Source organism: Schistocerca americana, chromosome 1 (genome assembly GCF_021461395.2).
Source record: "Schistocerca americana isolate TAMUIC-IGC-003095 chromosome 1, iqSchAmer2.1, whole genome shotgun sequence".
Classification (NCBI taxonomy): domain Eukaryota; kingdom Metazoa; phylum Arthropoda; class Insecta; order Orthoptera; family Acrididae; genus Schistocerca; species Schistocerca americana.
Window position 1 is genome coordinate 437,081,029 of NC_060119.1, and position 26,126 is coordinate 437,107,154.

At 41.1% G+C, this 26,126-nt stretch overlaps 1 protein-coding gene across 1 annotated transcript; it reads right to left on the reverse strand.

Annotated features, from left to right (window-relative positions):
- Positions 1-1,909: 1,909 nt before the first annotated feature.
- On the reverse strand, positions 1,910-26,126 carry LOC124623426 (uncharacterized PE-PGRS family protein PE_PGRS46-like). The gene is made up of 2 exons (XM_047149036.1): positions 26,004-26,126; positions 1,910-3,807 (listed from the first exon to the last, which is right to left on the reverse strand). Exons 1-2 carry the CDS (start codon positions 26,113-26,115, stop codon positions 2,657-2,659), a joined length of 1,263 nt encoding a protein of 420 aa, XP_047004992.1. The 5' UTR covers positions 26,116-26,126; the 3' UTR covers positions 1,910-2,656.

Genomic DNA, 26,126 nt, shown 5'->3' on the forward strand with positions numbered 1-26,126 from the left:
AGCCACAAAACGTGGGCTGTGGATGGTCGGGTGAGTCTCATTTCACACTTGATGATGCTGTGTTCCAGGACGATAGGGCTCTTGTTCACACGACTGGCATCGCCCAGGACTTGTTTTGTGAGCACCACGATGAACTGTAGCATCTCTCGTGCCCACCGTGATCACCAGATCCCAATATTATTGAGACTTTGTGGCGTGCTTTGGAGAGAAGGGTGCGTAATCGCTATCCACCTCCATCACCGTTACCTAAAGTTGCAACTACTTTGCTCGAAAACCGTAGAGGACCTATACTTATCCATTATGAGACGAATGGAAGGTGTTTTGAGTGCTAATGGTATTGTGTTGTATTTTTGGTGTTTCCATATTTTTATCCAGTCCCTGCAATAGTCGCTGTGTACGCATTATAGAACTCAGACGTTGTTACGGACGAAATGGCGCAATCCACGAACGTGAATCAGTGCTTCAGACTTGGGCGAAATGGAAAGGCGTGTCACGAGAAGCTGCCCCAGGCGTATGAAAATAGTACTTTTATCTGAAAAGAGTGTATATGCCTCTCAAAATCATTTCCGAGACGGTCAGGACAGCATGGAAGACGTGTAAAAAACAGGAAGACACACGATGACAAGTTGGTCAAGCGTTAAATGTAATTACGGTTGATGCCTTACGACCTGACTTCTAAACAGCAACAAAATACGATGAAAGAATTTTTGGAGACTTACCGACATGGTGTGTAGTGATACCGCGTTGCTTCTACAGACCGTTCTGGGCGACAATTTGTAACTCAAGTACGACACAGAATCGAAAAGGTAAAGCCGAGGGAGCGCATCTAAAACGTTAGTGTTCGAGAAGTCACGGGTACTTTCGTGCTGCAGATACCATGACCAGAAGCCATTACGCTGAATGCGCCCACCGACGATATGTAGGACCGCCTCCTTCAGAATGGCAGACGCGTGTGGTCACAGTACACACAAACTGTACTCTGGCGTCGGATGGAGAGTAATGACGACGCAGTACTGCCATAGCCGTGCAGCACCTCCTGTGATATAAGGGGGGTATTTTGCCTCCTAACCTTCTTCATTCACTGCATGATGCCGCTGTCGATTTTTTTCTTTTCCTTCTATTTAAGAAATACTTAAAAAGGCATCGTAAATGTGAACTTTGAACTCATACGCAGCCTCGCCCGATGCGTACGACAAATCTATAAGGCCTTCGGTCAACACTTCTGACCTCGGAGACCGTAATAGACGTGTAGCAACATTTTATCCGCATCTACGGGTGACATCTTCAGAGATAAATCGGCAGCTACATCGAAATTTCAAGCAGTTACCGATTTATTTTTGAAGATGGCTCCCGAAGATGGGGACGAAACGTTCTTGAATAATTTCATACATTGACCGCGACCTGTCAGCTCGGAAGTTTTTGAAGTCAATGAAGGTCGTGAAATCCTCCATTGTGTTATGAACACAGTTAGTTAGAAAAGATCACCCTTGTAAAGCCATTGTTTCGGAGAAAATAAGCAGTGTTTCTACGGAACGTGTATCACGTTTCCTGCAGATAAATCGGTCATCGCACCTACCGATCGCTGGTTGAACATACATCGCTGCAAATCCTACCTGAGTGAGTGTTATATTCTTATTGCTAAAACTAGCAGTAATCCTGAAGCGGAAGAGGACGTGCACGCTCCTTGGCAGCATCTAGCCTGCGGCTAACTCGCTAGACGAAATAAACGATCGAGAGTGGAGAGGCGAGTGCACGGTCGCGTAATTGCGACAACTTGACGGCATCACCCGCTGTTACGCAAGCAGTGTTGTGATGTACGTTTCCTAGACCTTCAAGTTAAGTTTTGAAACAGCATGGCGGAAAATAAATGCATATTGTGAAAGGAAGGAAATACAATGACTTCAAGGTCTGTGTTTATTTTATGAAGTTTTATTGCAAAATATTAACATTTACTCAGTACACGCTATGTTGCATTTTCTTAAAGATGAAGATACATCTTGGAGTATTTGGCTGTTGTAAACCATCTTATGGCACTAAACAGGATTAAAACGCTCTATTGCTGCTTCAAGGACGGAATCAGGCATATGTTGCATATAAATGTTCTAACGTCTTTGTTAACTGAATTGTTTTACTGACTTCATTACATTCTTGTAGGAAATTATGCAAAGTAGAACTATGGTCTTACAAGGGATGGATGTGTGTATTTGTAAATACTTGTTAATTCAGTTTGACAAAGGAAAAACATAACAACCGTTCTTCGACGCATGAAGTCAACCCTTATGGAGTAATACGGTCTTGTTACCATAGATAAGACAACTATGTAATATGAAACTCAAAAGGGATCTCACTACTCTTTCGAAGTAGTAACGGGATATTATGCGTGACATCTCCAACGCATTGTATGGACAGTTTCCAGTCTGAGTATAGAACATTTTACTCATCACAACGTAATTTTTGGCTGCCACTGGTCCTTCATTATTGATTCGTCACGTGCAACGTCGGTAGGAGCTGCCTTAATTGCAATGCCCAGGAGAAACTGCTTCGTCGTAGCTTTCAAGCAAACAGGACAGCATTGGTTTGCTGGAAACTAACATAGTGATCTTCCGACCCAAATGTAGGTTGAAAACATTGATTTTGTTGCGAAGCCAAAGCTACTCTAAGTGAAAACAGGTGGTTTGTCAGATGCTGCAGAAGCACTTTTTCCTGAAGGTGCAGCGCCGAAGACTTCCTGAATGGCTAAGTCGACAGGATCTGGTGTCGCAGCTGCTGCGCTTCCGTTGTGGTCATAGTCGGGGGTGGATCTCTTTGCCTCAGAACCTTCTCCACCACTTCCTGCTCCTCCATTTCCGAACACTTCCTGGATACCAATGTCGACCGGACTAGGCGTACTGACTCCATGAGTGCCAGTACCAGCGGTGCTCTCACTATTGGCTTGGTTGGAACCACCGCTAGCAAACTGTCCTCCACTTCCAGCTCCAGGTCCAAAAACGTCGTGAATTCCTTCGTCGACAGGACTAGGAGAGTGGTCTCCAACAGTACCGCTGTTAGCGGCGCTCTCACTATTGCTCTGGCTAGCAGTATTACCACCAAACTGCCCTCCATTTCCTGGGCCAGGTCCAAAAACGTCGAGAATGCCTTCATCGATAGGACTAGGAGCATGTCCTCCAACATTACCGCTACTAGTAGCACTCTCACTATTGGCCTGGCTGGAGCTTCCTGGTGCTGGTCCAAAGACTTCCTGAATGCCAGTGTCCACAGGATTTGGTCCGTTGCCTTCGACTGTGCCACTATTTGCAGCACTTTCGCTGTTGGCCTGGCTTGAACTACCTGTACCAGACTGACCACCACCTCCTGATGGTCGGATGATTTCCTGAATTCCTGCGTCGGTAGCAGGTGGCCTGCTGCCTCCGTGGGCACCGCTCCCTGCAACACTTCCACTCTCTGCCTGGCTGGACGAGGAGCTGCTGCCACCGTTACCAACTACAGCGTGGCCTCCTTCGTGGCCAAAACCTCCTCCAGCGTTGTTGTTGCTTCCCCCTTGACCACCGCTGATACCATGGCTGTCTCCACCAAATGGAACTTCACCCGCGCCTCCTTGTCCAACAGGAATGCCTTGTCCTCCAGCGTTGGCGTTGGATGTGGACCCTGTAAACCCGACCGATATGCCGAACGGCAGCGTGGCGCCAGCGCCAAAACTGTTGCTGGAGGAACTCGACCCACCATTGCCGAGCACGTTCAGAGGCTTCAGAATCTTGTTCACGGTAGAGTTGAGTATTCCTGACAATAAGCCTCCTCCTTGGGACCGACCTGCAACAGAAACAAGAAAAATTGTACAAATATGAAGGCTTCCGCGGCCAGAGTCAGATAACGCGTCAGATAACGCGTTATTGACCACTACGAGGTCTAGTTTAGCAAAACCATATATAAATACTTGAAAGTAGTCAGGGCAGTTAAGGAAATCTCAGTGACCTGCGGGAAAATTGAAATATTTCACGAATGGCTGCTACTAGCTTGTAGACGAAGTATCAAAAAGTTAATTTCTTCGAGGCCCCTCTACGTTGCGTACGAAAAGTAAAATTGGTGTGATAGTTAACAGCTAAAAAGGTTTCCTTCGAATAAATTTCTAAATTCGGACATTTCGAGAACAGTAGATACTAGGAAACCAAGTGAATTCTCAATAAGATCAAGCATTCTGAAGAAAACTTGAAAATAAAAAAAAATATTTTCATACAATAGGCCAAATCTTTTGTGACATGATTTATCTAAAAGTAAGAAATAAAATAGATTAGGAAAAAATTTGATGCGACTTTGGACGATGCTCGAAATTATCTATGGCTCTGAGTACTATGGGACTTAACATCTATGGTCATCAGTCCCCTAGAACTTAGAACTACTTAAACCTAACTAACCTAAGGACAGCACACAACACCCAGCCATCACGAGGCTGAGAAAATCCCTGACCCCGCCGGGAATCGAACCCGGGAACCCAGGCGTGGGAAGCGAGAACGCTACCGCACGACCACGAGATGCGGGCGAAATTATCTACAACAAATGAGGTGTGTCCAATGTTTCTATAATCATTTTTATTTCTTTCTATTAGACAAATAACTTCACTACACATTTTACCGATTTTTTGAAATTTGTTTTGTTTTGATTGTCTTTCTTTCGTTCATTTCTACGAGCCCAAAATTAGTAGTAAAGAACGAAACATAAACAGATAAAATAAGACCATGTAGCTATAGAACCTATTTCTAAAAACAGATATTCGTTCACGTACATAAAAAAAAATTTAAAATTGTTACCACAAAAATACTAGTTTAGTGTTTACAGAATGTTTCCAAGAGATTTGAGTATCCCACATGGAAGTAACAACAGCCACTAACGGAGTTTAAAAAAATCATAAATCTTGCAGTATACGAAACACCTTTTCTCATAATTAAACTCCTCAATAAATTCTTGACTTCGCTTTTATGATTCGCGTAGTTTGTCCGAGATGGCAACGTTTTCCACCTTCGGTTGTAATTATTATTTGGTTTCCTCTATTGACTGCTCACCTTGTCGTTTTAGGCAATGAAGCCACTTTCAAGCGATAGTTGACGTGAATTGTGTACAAGGCACCGGACTGTCGAGCAACCGGCTTATGGCACGCACGAGAAACACCGTTTGGAAATGGCGTAACAACAAAAATTGTCCATACATATTCTAAAGGCTAATACCTAGGTGATGCAACCACTCTATTTCGTCAGTTGTTGTTCATTTATGTTCCATTTAATTGTCATATCCTGTCCTCTGTCTTCCTTTCTTTACCTTCATGAGTAATAATAATAATGTCATATGGCTCATTGGCCCGATGCAAGTTTTTAAACTGGACGTCACTTTGGTGACTTGCGTGTCCCTAGCTTACCCCAGTTATTTAACTGGAGAAAGGGGACCTATAGTTCAATGTGGAATCCCAACCATGTGCCGTTTCTGACGGCTCCTCACATCCTTAAGAATTGAAGTCTAGGATAAAACACAAACTGAAAAATCCAATATCTGACCGGAATTCAACCCCACGACCTCTGCTTTCCAGTCAAGCGCTTTAATGCTGAAGTGGTTATATTTGATTACATATCCAATGAATTGTATTTTTCTGTTTTTGACTTCTTAATGATATTCTCTCTTTGTTCAATTCCTTCAAGACTTCCAGGTTGGTTATTCTTTCCCTCCAGCTCGTTCTTGTCATTTTCCGCCATGTTCACATTTCAGCAACATCAAGTCGAATCCTTTGAAATTTATCAAGGATCCAACTTTCTCTTCTATAGAGTAGTATACACCATACAAATGATTTTGCAAAAGATTTTCTGGCATCCGTAGTTACATGTACATTGATTAAAATGTTTTTCTTAGTCATAAATGCATTTTTTAACAATACAGTCCTCCTCATCACTTCCATTAAGTATATATTGTCCTTTGTGAATGTACTAAAGCGAAACAAAACTGTTTTATCATACAATGTAGGCTTTCACGGCGGATATTGTCTTCACTTAAAACTTCCGGGTTGATAGGCCGTGGTTGATATATAAAACTCTCCCCAGACGTTTCGTCTCCGACTGCGGGAGACATCCTCCGAGGTACAGCGGCGAACTGCAAAGGGAACTCGAGGAAGCGCTGATTATAGTAGCAGTACAGAGGGCGCCACTGTCCATCACGTAGCGTCAGATAAGAGACTGTCTCTGGTAATCCCAACATTCTCGATTGAAATTAATCGATCGTCACGCTTCCGGTGCAACGCTGACATACAAATTTTACCCATTTCAACAGCTTCCTCTTTCCTGTTAAAATTATTACGCTGTTTATCAATCTCGATAGACTCACTATACATGTGCACATAATAATGCGAGGTTTTAGATATGACGCTCGTCTAACTGAATTTTATTTCAAGATTACCTTCCTGGAAAACATGTTCTGCTACGGCCGATTCATCCGTGTGACCCAAGCGGCAATTCGTAGTATGTTCAACAAGACGGGTGTAAACACTTCTCTTTGTGGTACCGATATAAACCTGTCCACAACTACACGGGATTTTATATACCCCCGGTGTATCCAAAGGATGTCGTACATCTTTTGTCTATTTCAAATATTCTTTTATTTTCCTGATGGGTGAGAAAATGGTTCTCACCCCATATTTGCTTAACACTTTCCCAATGCGATCTGTGACCTTGCTAATGAACGGAAGAAAATCCCTGCCGGTGGGCGGCTCCTGTTAGTCATTGTTCCTGATTCTCTGCCTAGAGCGCAGTGCTCAATGTATCTCCTTTCTAGAATAGCCATTCTTCACGAAGGTCGACCGTAGGTGTTAAATTTCGTCTTTTAAATTAACAGGTTCACAGTTTTTGTACGCCCTTTCTACCAAGGTTTTTGCTCGTATTACACCTCTTTTTCGTCAAGGGTGGTGGTTTTAATCTTTATGCAGATGACAATTAGTATGCATCGCCTATCTATACACTTTATGGCCAAACGTTCCGTCCCGACGTTTAATCACAGACACATCCAGAAAATTCAGTTGCCTATTACTCTCCGTCTCCATAGTAAACTGGATTTTTGGATTAATGGTGTTTAAATGTTTCAGGAAGGGATCCAAGTCCTCTGCTCCGTGTGTACATACTACGAAAGTGTCACGTACATAGCGATACCATCTGGCTGACCTCTTGCTGGCAGTGCGCAACGCCCGTTGTGGTGAAGAGGATGTTTCGCTCGGCTCAGGCTCATTGTATTTACAATCGTATGGAATCTGCGATGTTACGCGAGAGGATTCATCAGACGCGGCCAGCACTGACGGAAACTAGCAGTAAGCTTTTTCATCTCCACTTGGTTATTAGTAATGCTTTCCGCCCTGATAACTGAATGGTCAGCGTGACGGACTGCCGTCCTAAGGGGCTTGGGTTCGATTCCCGGCTGGGTCGGGGATTTTCTCCGCTCAGGGTCTGGGTGTTTTGTTGTCTTCATCATCATTTCATCCCAATCCGGCACGCAGGTCGCCCAATGTGGCAACGAATATAATAAGACCTGCACCAAGGCAGCCGGACCTTCCCCGTAAGGAGCCTCCGGGCTAATTATGCCAAACGCTCATTTCAATTTCCATTAGTAATGACTGGAATAAGATTGAAGGTCTGACATTCAAAACTATGGAAGTTAATGTAGAAATATCAGTAAATAGACAGACGTACTTCGATAACTTAAAGAAGAACATTTCGGGAGGTTCAGTTGAGGACTATTCTGGAACTCTTATTAACCTGTCTGATAAAGATTTGTCAGAAGCTGAAATGGTCAACAGTACGGAAAGTTTTGTAGTCTATTCTACATTGGTATCTGATCAAGATCCAGACGGTGCAGCAACTAAAATCTCACAAACAGCAGCAGCGTTCTGAATTTGCTCATCGATTTCTGTCATGGCTCGAAGTTGACAACATGTGCCCGGGCAATATTCTATGGAGTGACGAAGCACGTTTTACACTGCAGGGTGCAGTGAGTATACAGAACTGCCGAATTTGGGGTACTATTACACAGCATGTTATGCGCGTATGTGAGAGTGTGGCTAAATGACTCTAAGCACTATGGGACTTAACTTCTAAGGTCAGCAGTCCCCTAGAACTTAGAACTACTTAAACCTAACTAAGGACAGCACACACATCCATGCCCGAGGCAGGATTCGAACCTGCGACCGTAGCGGTCGCGCGGCTCCAGACTGTAGCGCCTAGAACCGATCGGCCACTCTGGCCGGCGTGAGAGTTCTCGGAATGTTGCTCTCTGAAGAGGACACAGCGAGAGGCCTGTCAGCTGTACCGTGACGTCTGCACGTTATCGAGACTTTATGTACAACATGTGATCCTGCTTTGGAAGAGCGCAACCGTGTGGAAACCACTGTTTTCATGCAGGCTGGGGCACACCTCATGTCTCTCGCCAAGTTTAAAGTTCTGCTTAATGCAACATTCCATAAACGTGCTGCATGTGGAGGTTTTCCAGACGCAAGGCCTTTGAGATCACTTTATCTGAATCTTTGTGACTTTTGGTTCTAGAGATAGTTAACAGAATACGTTTATAAGGGACTGTTCGTCCTCTATCTGATCTCAATGCTAGTATACAGGAACACTTTGCTCAGATTCCACTGGAACTGTTGATTTTGGTGTTTTACGGATGCAGCATCTCGTCGGCGTCTCTAGTGTTCATGTTGAACAAATTGTGTAAAGGACTGTTTGTAATAAAATCAACAAGGTATCTTTCTCACCCCCCCTCCCTCCTCCCATGAACCATGGACCTTGCCGTTGGTGGGGAGGCTTGCGTGCCTCAGCGATACAGATAGTCGTACCGTAGGTACAACCACAACGGAGGGGTATCTGTTGAGAGGCCAGACAAACGTGTGGTTCCTGAAGAGGGGCAGCAGCCTTTTCAGTAGTTGCAAGGGCAACAGTCTGGATGATTGACTGATCTGGCCTTGTAACAATAACCAAAACGGCCTCGCTGTGCTGGTACTGCGAACGGCTGAAAGCAAGGGGAAACTACGGCCGTAATTTTTCCCGAGGGCATGCAGCTCTACTGTATGATTATATGACGATTGCGTCCTCTTGGGTAAAATATTCCGGAGGTAAAATAGTCCCCCATTCGGATCTCCGGGCGGGGACTACTCAAGAGGACGTTGTTATCAGGAGAAAGAAAACTGGCGTTCTACGGATCGGAGCGTGGAATGTCAGATCCCTTAATCGGGCAGGTAGGTTAGAAAATTTAAAAAGGGAAATTTATAGGTTAAAGTTAGATATAGTGGGAATTAGTGAAGTTCGGTGGCAGAAGGAACAAGACTTCTGGTCAGGTGACTACAGGGTTATAAACACAAAGTCAAGTAGGGGTAATGCAGGAGTAGGTTTAATAATGAATAGGAAAATAGGAATGCGGGTAAGCTACTACAAACAGCATAGTGAACGCATTATTGTGGCCAAGATAGATACGAAGCCCACACCTACTACAGTAGTACAAGTTTATATGACAACTAGCTCTGCAGATGACGAAGAAATTGAAGAAATGTATGATGAAATAAAAGAAATTATTCAGATAGCGAAGGGAGCCGAAAATTTAATAGTCGTGGGTGACTGGAATTCGAGTGTAGGAAAAGGGAGAGAAGGAAACGTAGTAGGTGAATATGGATTGGGGCTAAGAAATGAAAGAGGAAGCCGCCTGGTAGAATTTTGTACAGAGCACAACTTAATCATAGCTAACACGTGGTTTAAGAATCATGATAGAAGGTTGTATACATGGAATAACCCTGGAGATACTAAAAGGTATCAGATAGATTATATAATGGTAAGACAGAGATTTAGGAACCAGGTTTTAAATTGTAAGACATTTCCAGGGGCAGATGTGGACTCTGACCACAATCTATTGGTTATGAACTGTAGATTAAAACTGAAGAAACTGCAAAAAGGTGGGAATTTAAGGAGATGGGACCTGGATAAATTGAAAGAACCAGAGATTGTACAGAATTTCAGGGAGAGCATAATGGAACAATTGACAGGAATGGGGGAAAGAAATGCAGTAGAAGAAGAATGGGTAGCTTTGAGGGATGAGGTAGTGAAGGCAGACATTTCCAGGGGCAGATGTGGACTCTGACCACAATCTATTGGTTATGAACTGTAGATTAAAACTGAAGAAACTGCAAAAAGGTGGGAATTTAAGGAGATGGGACCTGGATAAATTGAAAGAACCAGAGGTTGTACAGAGTTTCAGGGAGAGCATAATGGAACAATTGACAGGAATGGGGGAAAGAAATACAGTAGAAGAAGAATGGGTAGCTTTGAGGGATGAAGTAGTGAAGGCAGCAGAGGACCAAGTACGTAAAAAGACGAGGGCTAGTAGAAATCCTTGGGTAACAGAAGAAATATTGAATTTAGTTGATGAAAGGACAAAATATAAAAATGCAGTAAATGAAGCAGGCAAAAAGGAATACAAATGTCTCAAAAATGAGATCGACAGGAAGTGCAAAATGGCTAAGCAGGCATGGCTAGAGGACAAATGTAAGGATGTAGAGGCTTATCTCACTAGGGGTAAGATAGATACTGCCTACAGGAAAATTAAAGAGACCTTTAGAGATAAGAGAACCACTTGTATGAACATCAAGAGCTCAGATGGAAATCCAGTTATAAGCAAAGAAGGGAAAGCAGAAAGGGGGAAGGAGTATATAGAGGGTCTATACAAGGGCGATATACTTGAGGACAATATTATGGAAATGGAAGAGGATGCATATGAAGATGAAATGGGAGATATGATACTGCGTGAAGAGTTTGACAGAGCACTGAAAGACCTGAGTCGAAACAAGGTCCCCGCAGTAGACAACATTCCTTTGGAACTACTGATGGCCTTGGGAGAGCCAGTCCTGACAAAACTCTACCATCTGGTGAGCAAGATGTATGAAACAGGCGAAATACCCTCAGACTTCAAGAAGAATATAATAATTCCAATCCCAAAGAAAGCAGGTGTTGACAGATGTGAAAATTACCGAACAATCAGTTTAATAAGTCACAGCTGGAAAATACTAACACGAGTTCTTTACAGACGAATGGAAAAACTAGTAGAAGCCGACCTCGGGGAAGATCAGTTTGGATTCCATAGAAATACTGGAACACGTGAGGCAATACTGACCTTACGATTTATCTTAGAAGAAAGATTAAGGAAAGGCAAACCTACGTTTCTAGCATTTGTAGACTTAGAGAAAGCTTTTGACAATGTTGACTGGAATACTCGCTTTCAAATTCTAAAGGTGGCAGGGGTAAAATACAGGGAGCGAAAGGCTATATACAATTTGTACAGAAACCAGATGGCAGTTATAAGAGTCGAGGGACATGAAAGGGAAGCAGTGGTTGGGAAGGGAGTAAGACAGGGTTGTAGCCTCTCCCCGATGTTATTCAATCTGTGTATTGAGCAAGCAGTAAAGGAAACAAAAGAAAAATTTGGAGTAGGTATTAAAATCCATGGGGAACAAATAAAAACTTTGAGGTTCGCCGATGACATTGCAATTCTGTCAGAGACAGCAAAGGACTTGGAAGAGCAGTTGAACGGAATGGATGGTGTCTTGAAGGGAGGATATAAGATGAACATCAACAAAAGCAAAACGAGGATAATGGAATGTAGTCGAATTAAGTCGGGTGACGTTGAGGGTATTAGATTAGGAAATGAGACACTTAAATTAGTAAAGGAGTTTTGCTATTTGGGGAGCAAAATAACTGATGATGGTCGAAGTAGAGAGGATATAAAATGTAGACTGGCAATGGCAAGGAAAGCGCTTCTGAAGAAGAGAAATTTGTTAACATCGAGTATAGATTTAAGTGACAGGAAGACATTTCTAAAAGTATTTGTATGGAGTGTAGCCATGTATGGAAGTGAAACATGGACAGTAAATAGTTTGGACAAGAAGAGAATAGAAGCTTTCGAAATGTGGTGCTACAGAAGAATGCTGAAGATTAGATGGGTAGATCACATAACTAATGAGGAAGTATTGAATAGGATTGGGGAGAAGAGATGTTTGTGGCACAACTTGACCAGAAGAAGGGATCGGTTGGTAGGACATGTTCTGAGGCATCAAGGGATCACCAATTTAGTATTGGAGGGCAGCGTGGAGGGTAAAAATCGTAGGGGGAGACCAAGAGATGAATACACTAAGCAGATTCAGAAGGATGTAGGTTGCAGTAGGTACTGGGAGATGAAGAAGCTTGCACAGGATAGAGTAGCATGGAGAGCTGCATCAAACCAGTCTCAGGACTGAAGACCACAACAACAACAACAACTTTCTCACTTGTTTCACCCTTTGTCTTCAACTCCAATTCCTAAGCCATTACATATAGAAATATTTTGTTCGTCTTTTTTGCTTTCACAGTACGAGATTTGCATCTGGTGGCCAAAATTTGAACTAATTCTTCCAGCATAAATCAGTTCCACATTAACACATTAGAATATCTACCTACTTTCGATGTCATACGATAACCTGAGCAACTGCACTTTAATTATAACTATGGTAATGGCCAGATTCATGCTGAAAATATCTGTCGCTTGGTGCATCGATTCGGACAGACATTCTAGACAATGGCAGATTTTCCCTCACCATGCTATTATTTCATTACATTTATTGTAATTTGATTTACAGTTATATCATCACTTACTTAGTGAAAATTCACACTCTAGAATAAATACCCCCAAGTTTCGTATTCATAGCGTACGAAGACGCACGCTACCGGCTCCACGCAAGTCTGGTATTTCAAATATATTATTTTACTTACCGTACATACTCTGCTACAATAATTTTCTTTAAGTAAAGTGAAGAAATGACCCAGCAAGAAATAAGGCATCGACTGGGCTGACCTGCTTAATCAATAACAAATCACAGAAATAAAACTCCTTTCGGTTATTTGATAAAAATTTCAGACTTTTACCACGAATTTATCCAAGGGCCAGTGTACTTGAAGCAGTCAATTAGTAGACAACAGTTTACATGTACACACACACACACACACACACACACACACACACACACATGCATACACCGAAGATACTTATTAAACATTTTTGTTACTTCTTAGCGTTAAGTGCTGCTAACTCTTTTATTGTATGTTAATTTGTAGCCTAACGCTTAATACTTTGTTTCGCACAAATTGAAAATACTAAGTATATTTTTGCCATGTTAGCATCGTAAGCGGCGTGTAGCCACAAAGCAGCTTGTGCAGGTATGAACAGTAAACAGACTCAGAGTTCCACTTGATATTTAAGCCATTGGCATTATTCTGTAGGTCATGCACTAGCACCATTCTGCTACGTGTGTCTGTCAACAATATTTCTGGATGAACGTTGAAGACTGATGTTGATTTCCGTGATAGTGTTCGTATGACGACTATTTAATAACGTAATACTTATCACTGTTGACTTCAAATAAATAGCAAATCTGACATTAAAGAATGTGGTGTTACCATTAACTTGTTAACTCTGAGGGACTGTTCATATATTTCAGACGCTACGTGGTTTTCGACGTCTTTCTAACTATGCAGGCAAGTTTCTGTGAAAATATTTTGGTTATTTGAAAACTAAAAATTTAGCTTTAATTGAAAACGGTGGGAAATTACTATTGATGTGATGGAGACGTCTTAATCGGTAGTGTAAGAACTTAAGTACACTTGTAGAATGTTTTCATAATAATTCATGATATTATTTTCTTGAAAGACTATAGACAACGGTGTGGTTCAGGTTATTTTCCTTGGTCGTGTTTCTTTTTCACGTAAATAAGTAGTCTGCTCAGTTTCGTATGCGTTATAGGTATAAATAAAGTCTATTACAATGTGCCGCTTAGATCTTTAGGAGACTAGATACAAGCTTATGGTAACCATCCCAAAAATTGCTGTCACTTGGGTGACAGTATACTACGTACTCTTTGCCTTATTCATGGTGGGACGCATGTGATACGGAAGACTGCTAAATAGCAGTACGCATGTGGGCTACATGCTAGTATGTAGTCAGTATGCATACTAGTTGTGTTGATCAAATGCTCTAAGTCTTAGAATCACATGGCCAGAGTTTATACAGTTGCAGCACTGCCAGGACTCACGTGGACTTTGCTGCAACACTCGAGCTACAGGACGTCGGCATTCTGAACCGGATGAAGGAATATTGAGAGTGAAGAAATGAAAAACTCGGAAATTACTTTAGGACACAGAGTACGGCCAGGTAAATTTTCGACGAAGACGTTTCGTAGAAAATCGTTGCATCTACTGCTCTACATTAGGTGTCAAAAAATGCAGAATCCGAGGGTCCGATGATGGCTAATGTAGTTGTAAGGGGAACTGAAAAATACCGAATGGAGTGTGGTGAGGTTATCAGAAGAATGGCGAAACAGCGATGATTTAATGCAATCGGGACATGAATTTTATTGCAGAGGAACAGTGTAAGGAAGAAATCCAGGTGTAGCTTTTATTATAACTAAGAAAATTAGAACCATTATTATAAATACTGGGAATCTCAAACAGAGAAGCGTGACTTGTTTTAAAAATAAAACTGTACTATGGAAATCATTCAAGACCATACACCAACTACTTCACATTCTGATGATGGGGCAAAAGATCTCTTCGGAGACTGTAGAAACAGATAAATAACAGGTAATGTCACTTTAAAAATATATGAGAGAATTTTCATGTGAGAGTAGGTCAATAAATAAAGTTTCTTGGCGCAATAGCAAAGTTAAAAGAATCGAATCTAAACTGACAGAAGCGAACCTTTAGAAAACAACAACTCCCAGAGGAATAAGAAATGGATTTCTCAAGTACCAAATGCATCTATAAATGACGCTGTGTAGGTCCTAAGTCACTTTATAATCGTAAGTGATCATTACTTCATATGATGCAGAGTAAAAATAGACACAAATACTGAAAGAAACAGGAACATGACGCAACAAGTCAGAATAGTAGATTATGAGAATTTTTTTAAAAACAGGATGGTGTACCAATATAAATTACGCTAGAAGTTTAATATTTTACGCAATAAAGCTTCTAAACACACACAAAGGAGCAAACAGTGAAATAGTTTGCCATTATAAGGAAGATAATACAGGGTATTTCCGTAAGAGTGTGCAAAAATATAACAGGACGTAGAGAATGCTCCATTGAACAATTTGAGGTAGGGAACCTGGGGTCGAAGAAGGTGGCTTAAGGAGGTATTGAAGTAAACTTGTCAACAACTTTGTCTAGCATTACTGTTTTCCAGATTATTTCACCTAACATAAGTACAAGTTTATTCGTACTGTGCTGTTTATTTACGTGTACATTCTGTAAGGAAACAAGGAGGACGAGTCTAATTACTAGGAAGTCATGATGCAGATTTGTTTACTTTCCTTGTCCATAAGGTGTGTCTGTTGTATCGTATTTACAATCTCTCTTTGGCTGTTCGTAGGAGCATGTGGGTACAACATGACGGTGCACCGTCTCACTTCAGTGTGGATGTCCGCAACAATCTCAGTGTTGTATTTCCTGGTTGTTAGATTGGAAGGGGCCTGCGAGATCCCCTTGATTATTTCCTATGGGGATATCTAAAGTCACTTGTGTATGAGATCGCAGTGGGTATGGTGATGGAATTAGTTACCAGAACTGTAGTTGCCTGTGATGTGATTCCAAAAACATCAGGGTGCGTCAGAATCTTGCTCGTCACGCTTGCATTGAGGTTGATAGCCGTCAGTTTCAGCACATTTTGTAAGATAAAGTACAATGGTTCGTTCATTGCTTCAATGATGGTATTTGCAGTTAACTGCAACTAATGTAAATTAAAAAGTGCACAGTAATGTAACTTTATTCCTATTATCTGCTTAGCGGGCATCTCCGACCCAGGTTTCCTACCTCAAATTGTTTAGTGGATCATCCTTTATGTCCTGTTAAATTTTTGCACGCTCTTACGGAAACACCGTGTGTAAACGAAAATGTAAAACTGAATAAGTTAAGAGGAAATGGAAGGCGAAAATTAATATGAACATAACAATATATTTCTAACTAAATAACTATATTCCAAGAATTTATCGAAGAAATATCAGAAGATATGGTGAAAGTTTAACAGGAGAAACTATTGAAAACAATGACATTACTTAGGAAACGAAACAGATATTTACGTTAGGTAGACATCACATTACATTAGTTAAGATGGCCTATGATAAAGAAAGTAATAACAAAAGAAAATTATACAAGCATTCGAAGATTGATATCGTATGAAAAAAGGAAAAAAATGATTCTAATCAGGAAATGACCAGACTTGCCTTACATGTGGCTATACACAAACGTCAACAGCAAATGGCAGGAACTAATAAAGTTTGAAAGCAGGTCTGAAAATTAACTATGATAGGACTAAAGTAATGTATAGGCAACACGTCTAAAGGGGAATAGTAAAATTAATAACAAAGTCACAGGTCTAGTAGATAAGATTTTTTTAAGGCAATTTGAATAGACGATTGGATGGAAAGGAAAAGACAGTAACACGAGTAAAATGGCAAGCAATATTTCTGATAAAATAAATAGCATTTTCAAAATAAGTATTACACTTGTCGGAGAAAGAAAGTTCAGTGTGTATTGCCATTTTAGATTTATAACAGTGCGACATTGTCTTTTAATGCGGAAAACATTCAAAAACTGACTGTTCTCCAGTAATCAATAAAGACAAGCTTGTTGGGAATTACTAGGAAGGACAGGAAATAGACCAATGGATCAAGGAACAGGGCAGCTGAAATGACGTAATTACGACTGAAATGAAAATAAAAAGAAAATGGCTTTACCTCTAGACAGCAGGATATATGTTCGATGGAACAAGGAAATTGTTTGATGGATTCCAAGAGATAAGAAAGCACCGAGAACACTTTCTAACGAAAGGTCGCTAATTACGTTACACGTAATAACAGCGCTTGTTCGGATCACTGACGACCACAATACGTAGAAAAGTCAAGAAGAGGCCTTCATCCTATAGCGGATGGATGATGTGTTGCATTTTAGTGCAGTGTGTGCTATCAAATAGGGACGCCGAGACGGAGCGCTGGCTCACTTAATAAATGACTGAAGGAAAAAGTTGCCTTGCCAATGTCAGAGAAACCGTCCTGGCGTTCGTGCGAAGGAACTGAGGGAAAACCACGAAGCACTTAACACAATGGGTTTGCACTCATACTCTGCAATTCCCTATGAAATGTATGACAGAGTACTTCGCACTCTACCGCGGCTTCTTCCAATTCTATGCACGTATGGAGCGCGGGAAGAAGCCCCACCGTTCTTACTGCAGATAGGCCAATCGGGACCGACCGAACGTCGTGTCATCCTTAGCCAATGGCGCCATGTGGAGGGGCGTGGCGTCAGCACAACGCTCTCCCGTAAGGGAATGGATTGTTTGGGGGAAGAGACCAAACAGCGAGGTCATCGGTCTCATCGGATTAGGGAAGGACGGGGAAGGAAGTCGGCCGTGCCCTTTCAAAGGAACCATCCCGGCATTTGCCTGGAATGATTTTGGGAAATCACGGAAAACCTAAATCAAGACGCTCTCCCGGCCGTTGTCTGTTTTGCAGACCTTGGAGCCACTACTTCTCATTCAAATAGCTTCTCGATTGGCATCATGAGTCCCGTCCCAGTCCTTCCAACAAGGAAAAATCCCTGGTAGTACCGGGAATTGAACCTAGGTCCAACGCATGACAGTCAGCCACAATAACGATTCTTTTCGTCTTCTTTTTTCTTTCTAGCAGTTTCTTCGTCGGTTTTCTTCAGTATTTCTGTGCGGATATCTTTCATATTTTATCAGTTTTCATCGATGAGAACTTTACTCACTACCATCTGTACAACCCTTCTTTGTACACCTTCAATACCACATATTAATCATATTTGGTATGGGTCCCACTCATTTCAGTAATATTTTATGAAAGCTTTCACGAATGTGAATGAGCACTGTTCTTGTTTACTGACCGCTTTTTTCAGTTTCCTGCCGTTGTCGAGACGTCTGCCATCTACTAATCTCCACGTGATCATTCGATTTCATATTTTCATAAACTGCTACACCATGGTGTCTGTATGAGCTGACTCACTGATATTTAATCCGCAGGATTCTACGTTGATGTGTTTTATGAGCTGCACAATATTATATTTCTGAACGTTTCGAACATGTTGTCAGTCTTCGTAGCGCTTTGAAATCATATAAGGATTTCGTCGAATATTTGTGCTTCTTTTTTCTGATAACATCATTGCAGATAAGTGCTTCATCAGTAAAAAGTATTAGGTTACTATTCACATTGTCCACCAAGTCGCTAATTCTTTTTCGCAGGTTTGTACCCCATTTCTTGCGAACAGGAGTCCACTGCCTTAACTTCTGGCTCACTAGACGTGGATCGTATGGCTACGACTCTAATAAAAAAAAAAGAAACTGATATACTCGTGGAATATGTGACAAATTGTTAGATACGGGTACAGAGCCATCCGAAACAGTCTCAGCGTCGGCAGTCATCTCGGTTAACTGAGGGTAGATAGAGTCATTAATATTAGTATGTATGAATCTCCTTTCAGGATTGTTTTCCTTCTGTGCGTGTTCTACTAATTATTTGATCATGCCACATGACATTTTACCTAATCTCTTCTTTATTTGTACAGAGCAAGGTGACGCAGAGCTTAAGGAATGCCTTACACAATGGGGTAGTGGGATTACAATCCATGTCCCGGCATCCACATTTCAGTTTTTGGTGGTTTCCCTAAATAGATTAAGTATAATGCCGGAATGGTCTCTTTTTCAAAGTTCTCAGCCGATCTCCATCTCTGTCTTCTTCATTCAAGACTTGTACTTCGTCTCTAACGATCTCGTTATCGGCAAGACAATAAATCCGCGTCTTCCATCCTTGCTTCGTAAGGTGTTTTCGTAAGGTTACCTTAATTTCTCAGATCATGGTAATTATTTTTTTCCTTACGTGATTAGGATGTAGTATCTCGTGCTTTTCAGTACGGGGCAAAAAAGAAAAAAAAGGTTTACGGATTCGAGGCACTCGTAAGATAAATGTATTGTTTGGAAGAATGTGTTACACACAAGTACGAACGTGTAACAAAGCAAAATAGAGAATCTTATTTCCATGGAAATATCATTAATAATTCCACTTTTTAGGAAAAGGTCATCTTGCCTATTGAAAAAAGTTTCTCGTATTAATTATACAATTCTTTTTATTTCTTATAGATATAATCCCACATCATGCATTTCATCGTGACAGATTCTGACCATAAATTGATTGACTTCAGAAAGCTTAAGGCCGCCTAACAAAGACCGTGAGGACGGTTCTGCAGTCTTCCATTTTGTTCGTACTTACAGAATTTGAACGTCAGTGTCCGGACATCAGTTTGCTAAGCCAATAAGAAATCTTCAAACGAAATGGGAAAAAAAATCACCTTTATAGATTAGAAAATTTTCGAACGTCTTTAATTACAAAAAATTTGCAGCGCGTTAAAAGATTCATTGGTAGCTGAATGCATTGTATTTTATTGTATTTCGCTTAAGTAAAATATTTAGTTAAAAAAATTGCGTACGTACTATCCTTGTGATAAAGACGTCACAAAGTCGATCCTCGACAGCAGTAAATGTTTAACTTTTATTTTAGAAAACCGATCTTAAGAAACACGATTCCTAATTAAAAATAGTGAATCATATTTTTAATAAGAATGAAATCCTCTAATTTTTAATTATTAATTGCTTGAAAATGCAAGTATTCGAGATCGATTAAAATTTGGTACAAAAAAGCGAAACATGAAATATCTGTATCAGATTTTAATTTATTTTATATGTTAATTCACGTTTCCATTTGACAGTAAATCTAGAATATAAATGAAAATAAAAGAATTTGCTACTAGCGAGAAGCGAACCAATGACATCGCAGTCACTAAACCTGTAAGGTTGGCATTCAGAAACCGACAAATGTTTAAGTAAAATGTAATTTTTTCCTACTTAATAGCTCTCAAAAATTTTCTAACCTACAAAGGCGATTTCTTTGGACTTTTTTGTGAATTGCGCCGTACTGTTTTAGGAAATTGATGTAAGTATGAAGCAACTCGTAGAGGGCTAATCCGGAAGATGCCCTTGTAATACTTAGAGCTTCTGAAGATGACCAGTGTGTGACCGAAACCGAAACGATAAAAAGCGTATTTAGCGATCATGTTTAGTAGAAATAAAAGTAAATACATATTTCTTCGAGGTCGAATTTCTATCAAACTGTTGTTGGCAGCTCAGAAAGGTATATGTTAAAATCATTGTCACCTGAAGTATTAAATTATTGTAACTTTTAGTTCACTGGCAAGACTCTGAACTACAATGCAATTATGTTGCACTGGACTTGTATGTGTTACTTTTCATTTTCTAAGAGAGTTATTACGGTGAGCTGTTTGATGTACAGCCCACAATCCGTTCTGTGCTTCATTGGTGTATCACTCCTTCGTCCCAGTGGGGAATAGTACTCCCCTCCTCAGACAAAAGAGTCGTAAATATACAAAAGTGGTAATAACTTTTAAAAGAATGAAACATGCACAGATGGTTTAAGATACACGAAAGGAGTTTAAGATACATGAAAGGACACATTTCATTGATAATATTTAAAAATTGCACTCAAGAAGACATTGTACAGTATTTAAAAACAATGAGATGCGAGAAAGTAGAAACGAACGCTCCGCTATATAACACTTCACTACCACTTGATGAGAGAGACTTGTATTTAGGAGAAGTAAGAAGAACAGGGATGGATTGCTCCATTGGGGTAATTAATGTGCTTATGGCGCTACTAGGTTTGTGAAGGTTTGGTTCTTGGGATAGGTATAATGAGGGAAGATGTCTGGTAGGAAAACATAGGGTTTGGGAGAACATAGCTAGTATGGGAACCAGGCCAGGATCAAGAGGACGAAAGAAAAGGGAGGAATACGGAAAGGGGAAAACCCTGAAGTCGAAAAGGCATATGTAAGATTGGCCTGAATCTGACGGGAGGGATAAATGTCAGGGCAGATTTCGTTAAGATTGAGTTGAAATCAGCTAAAAGTGCGCTGAGAGGGAATAGAAAGAGTATAGAGTGGGTTGGACGTGTTGATATGGATGGCAGTACACCAGGATTTGTGATCATGGGGGAGGGGAGGAAATACGTTTTTGGTGTCTAGTTTGTGGGAAGTATAAGATATACTGAAGTGTTCAAAGGGGGCAAGGATGAGGAGAAATCCTGGTAAAGGATTCTTGTTGGGGATGGTAAGCGGATTCGGAAACCATGACGTTCAGATACGCATCATCTGGAGAGACTGATAGAATGTTGGTAGGATAGTCCATGTAGAGTTCGGATTTTTTCAGCCAAATCCCAGCGATTTAGGAATGGGCTAAAGCAGTAACAAACCGGTAAAATTTATGAGTGATTTTAAGGTCCTGCATTTGCTTTGACTTGAAATAAATAAATGAATAAATTTATAGAGGTTGTAGATGTTTTTTATTTCTTTCTGGGAGCAAATAAATATATGAACGCCTAATGTGGATATGTATTTGTTAGTGTGTGTAACACAGTGAAGTCTTTGACTTGCTAGATATGTGCTGCAATCTACCTTCTCTCCCTGGATTATTTCTCTTACTTAAAATAGATTCACATTCAAGAAAAAAAGAATAAGATGACACACTTGATCTCTAGCGAATGTTTACGATCGTTAACACTGCCGTATTCCCTTTTCTTCGGCTTATAGGCAACGCTTTGCCTTGGTGCCTATTTTGAAAAAAGCCAAGATAGTAATACTACGTTTGAGAGCTGTTCGTATGATCTTCTCCAAAGGATAGTTGAACTTCGTCCCTGGAACACCTCTGTTTGCTTGGAAGACACCAACAGTGTTTTAGTTTGAATCATACGCTATGTGATCATAACTATCCGGACACCTGCCTGAAAATGACTTACAAGTTCGTGGCGCACTCCATCGGTAATGCTGGAATTCAGTATGGTGTTGGCCGACCCTTAGCCTTGATGACAGCTTCCACTCTTGCAGGCATACGTTCCGTCACCTGCTGGAAGGTTCCTTACATACTGGCAGCTCATTCTTCACGTAGTGCTGCACTAAAGAGAGGTATCAACGTCGGTCGTTGAGGCCTGGCACGAAGTATGCGTTCCAAAACATCCCAAAGGTATTCTATAGGATTCATGTCAGGACTCCGTGCAGGCAAGTCCAATACAAGGATGTAACCACTCCTTCCATTATGAACATGCCCTCGATCGTGTTGAAATTTGCAATCGCCATCCCCGAATTGCTCTTCAACAGTGGGAAGCAAGAAGGTGCTAAAAACATCAATGCAGGTCTGTGCTCTGATGGTGCCACGCAAACCAACAAACAATTTTCCATGAAAAATACGACCACACCATAACACCATCACCTCCGAATTTTAGTGTTGGGACTACACACGCTGGCAGATGACGTTCACCGGGCATTCGACATACCCACACCATGCTATCGGACCGCCACATTGTGTACCGTGATTCGTCACTCCACACAACGTTTTTCCACTGTTCAATCGTCCAATGTTTACGCTCTTGCACCAAGCGAAGCGTTGTTTGGCATTTAACGGCGCGATGTGTGGCTTATGAGCAGCTGCTCGACCAGGAAATCCAAGTTTTCGCACCTCCCGCCTAAGTCTCACAGTACTTGCAGTGGATCCTGATGCAATGTGGAATTCCTGTGTGATGGTCTGGATATATGTCTGCCTGCCTATTACACATTACGAGCCTCTTCAACAGTCGGCGGTCTCTGTCAGTCAACAGACGAGGTCGACCTATACGCTTTTGTGCTGTACGTGTTCCTTCGCGATTCCACTTCACTATCACATCGGAAACAGTGGTCCTAGGGATGACTAGGAGTGTGGAAATCTCGCGTACAGACGTATGACACAAGTAACACCCAATCACCTGAGCATGTTCGAAGTCAGTGAGTTCCGCTGAGTGCCCCATTCTGCTCTCTCATGATGTCTAATGACTACTGAGGACGCTGATACGGAGTACCTGGCAGTATGTGGCAGCACAATGCATCTAATATGAAAAATGTCTGTTTTTGGTGGTGTCCGTATACTTTTGATCACATAGTGTAATTCGAATAGTATGTACACACAGTTTTTGTTAGGTGAACGGGGTGTCGGAGGAAGGAAACGACACAATGCATCCAAAAGAAGCGAGCTTACAAAAGGAACACATTCTTCAAATCAATGTTCAGGTTAAGGATCACTCTCCTAAACATTAGTGGACAGTTAGTCCCTCTTTAAGAATGGGCGTAACGAAATAATACGGTAAGAATGATAAGTACGTATATTGCAGTGTTTGCAGGTATTTAGCTTCAGGTTGGGGGGCTTTAAGTGGATGGTGGAAAAATCGGAAAATAAGAGAATCAGATCCTTTATGATGTGGTGTTACAGAAGGCTGCTGAAACTTAAGTGGCCTAGGAAGATAAACGAGAAGGTATTCCAAAAACTGGCGAATAAAGGACCGTATGTTGAAATGCGCGACTAAAAGAAGGGTCAGGTTGAAAGGAAGAGTGTGAAGCCACTAGGAAATGACATCCAGGGGGCAAAAACTTTAGCCCAAGACAGAGACTGAAATAATATAATAAATAATCAAGGTCTAGAGTCTAGATGCAACTTTGTGATGAAGAGAAATCGTGGCGGGCGGCGCCAAACCAGAAAGATAAAGAAAAAAATTACATCAATGTCGACGTGTTTTTCTATTTCAATGGGGGCGCAGATTTCTTCAGCATTCGATTCTCATGTGGCTAAATATTTCGCTGTCGTGATGTGGCTAAAACGTTTTAGCGCAAATAGATTATTATTTCAAAGTTTTTAAGTATGGTATGTAGTCATACTGTGTATAGCACGCCTATGGTAACTATCAGTATTTCGGTATTTTCAAGCGTTAATGCAGTACATTATTTTTACTAGAGGTATTTTAAATACTATGTTATTTTCTGTTGACGCAGTATTACGTATTTTTAAAGTTATAATTTTTTCCAAGTTGTTCTTATAAGAGTTACTTTCTGGGACCTGTCATTATTACCCCATTTACAGAAGTTCTTACTTTTGCATAATTCTGAAATACATTTGAGGTGTAGTATTAGATATTATTGTGATATCACGAGGAACTAAAATGACAAGGTTTCAGTTAGTTCCGTTAACAATATCATAACCAAAACAGTTTTGAAGGACAAGCGTTTTCTCAATAGTACGACTAACTTTTTGAACAAACTATCTTTTCCTTTAAAGACTCATTTTTCAGCTTCGCGTTATACATATGAACTTCCTGTCGTTTGTAGTTTGCACGTCTCAAAATTTTCATAACTTCAATAGAAAGAATGTGGGGTAATAGGAACAAATTTTTCTGTAGAAGACAGCGGTGCAGCTACAAGAGAAACATGTCAAGTGAATATACTGTAGTGATATGTTATGTGGTCTTCTAACAGAAGCAAAGAAATTGTCAGTCATCGTAATTTTGATTTTGGGTTTCCCAGAAACTGAAATATAAGCAGGAAATAGTACCCGATGAAGCAGTTTTGAGACTGAGGTGTATAGTTTCTTAGCGTGTAGAGCTAGTTCGCCTGGAAGTTCTTATAGACAGAAAGCAATGTAGTTCTACTTTTGTAAGATAGCGCTGGGTATACAGTGGTTCTATACTGTAACTAAAAAACAGAGCGTGATTTTCAGACTACCGAAGAGTAATATGCGCTGTGCTTATATGGGGTAGTATTTTTACTACACTTATTCCGGAAGCTGGTTTTAATTTTAGAACTAAAATAGAATGTTGTTGCCTATGAACGCAATATTTCAAGGAAATAACGTGGCCCCATCAAGTACCTAACACAGCTGGATTCCATATAAAAGTTCAAATGGTTCAAATGGGTCTGAGCACTATGGGACTCAACATCTGAGGTCATCAGTCCCCTAGAACTTAGAACTACTTAAACCTAACTAACCTAAGGACATCACACACATTCATGCCTGAGGCAGGATTCGAAACTGCGACCGTAGCGGTCGCGCGGTTCCGGACTGAAGCGCCTAGAACCGCTCGGCCGCCGCGGCCGGCTCATATAAAAGTCACAGATTAATGGTGTAGTAAACTAGTTTTTCAAACTGAGGCCTTCTATGGATGGTACGTTTCGATGACATTAATGCGTGAACGGTAAATAATGTGAAACACTATCCAAACCGAAGAGTGTGAATTCAACTCCATGGTGCATTACAAGCCACGGCCCTGTCCTTTTGCAGGTAAGGTGGCCTTGGCATCAACTGACGTTTACACCTGGCCAGACCTGCGGAGATCTACATATTAACGAGGAAGGGGGCCTAAAATGCTGCACTTTTTTCTTACAAGGCATCATCAACAGATAAACGGCAGTAACAATCAGAAAAGAAGTCCTGATACCGTATGGGGTTAGAACTAAAATAGTCTCGCTGCCACTAACGCTACGTGTTCGAAACAGCTCTTAATGCAATAGTTCTTGTGTCGAATTTCTAACGGTTTCATAATTACTTGGCGGGTTACGACCTGTTTGCATAGTAAGAATACAGCAGAACCCTCTGCCGTTTCTGTCAATTATTATGCAGGGTTTAGGTGTTAGGGATTTACCTGTTTACACCAATCTGTATGTTACCATAGGTAATCTAACGTTAATGTAGACTCACAACTGACAAATGAAAGATAAATACATTCGTGTGTAATGTATAGCCCAGGATACATTCCAAGCCTAATATTCAGATCTATTTTATATCAAAGTAAGTAATATCATTCTGCAGGCGAAGATAATGCAAAAAATAAACAATTCTGTTGGATATAAGACAGTCTAGAGAATGCTGAATAATTGAAAGAAAATTTGTCGTCTTACACCAGCACAGAGCCAACAGAAACAATGGGAGGAGAACAGATTGCAAATGATAGTGTTTACGCACAGAAGGAAGCAGGCTAATGCGAAACTTACCTCCGAAGAGTCCGCCTCCTCCGCCCAGCAGGTGCAGAGAGGGTTGTGGGAAGCTGTGAGCCTCGCGGCCGGCCGCCAGCAGCAGAAGCAGACACGCGAATGTGCTGGCCATGCCGCAGCCGG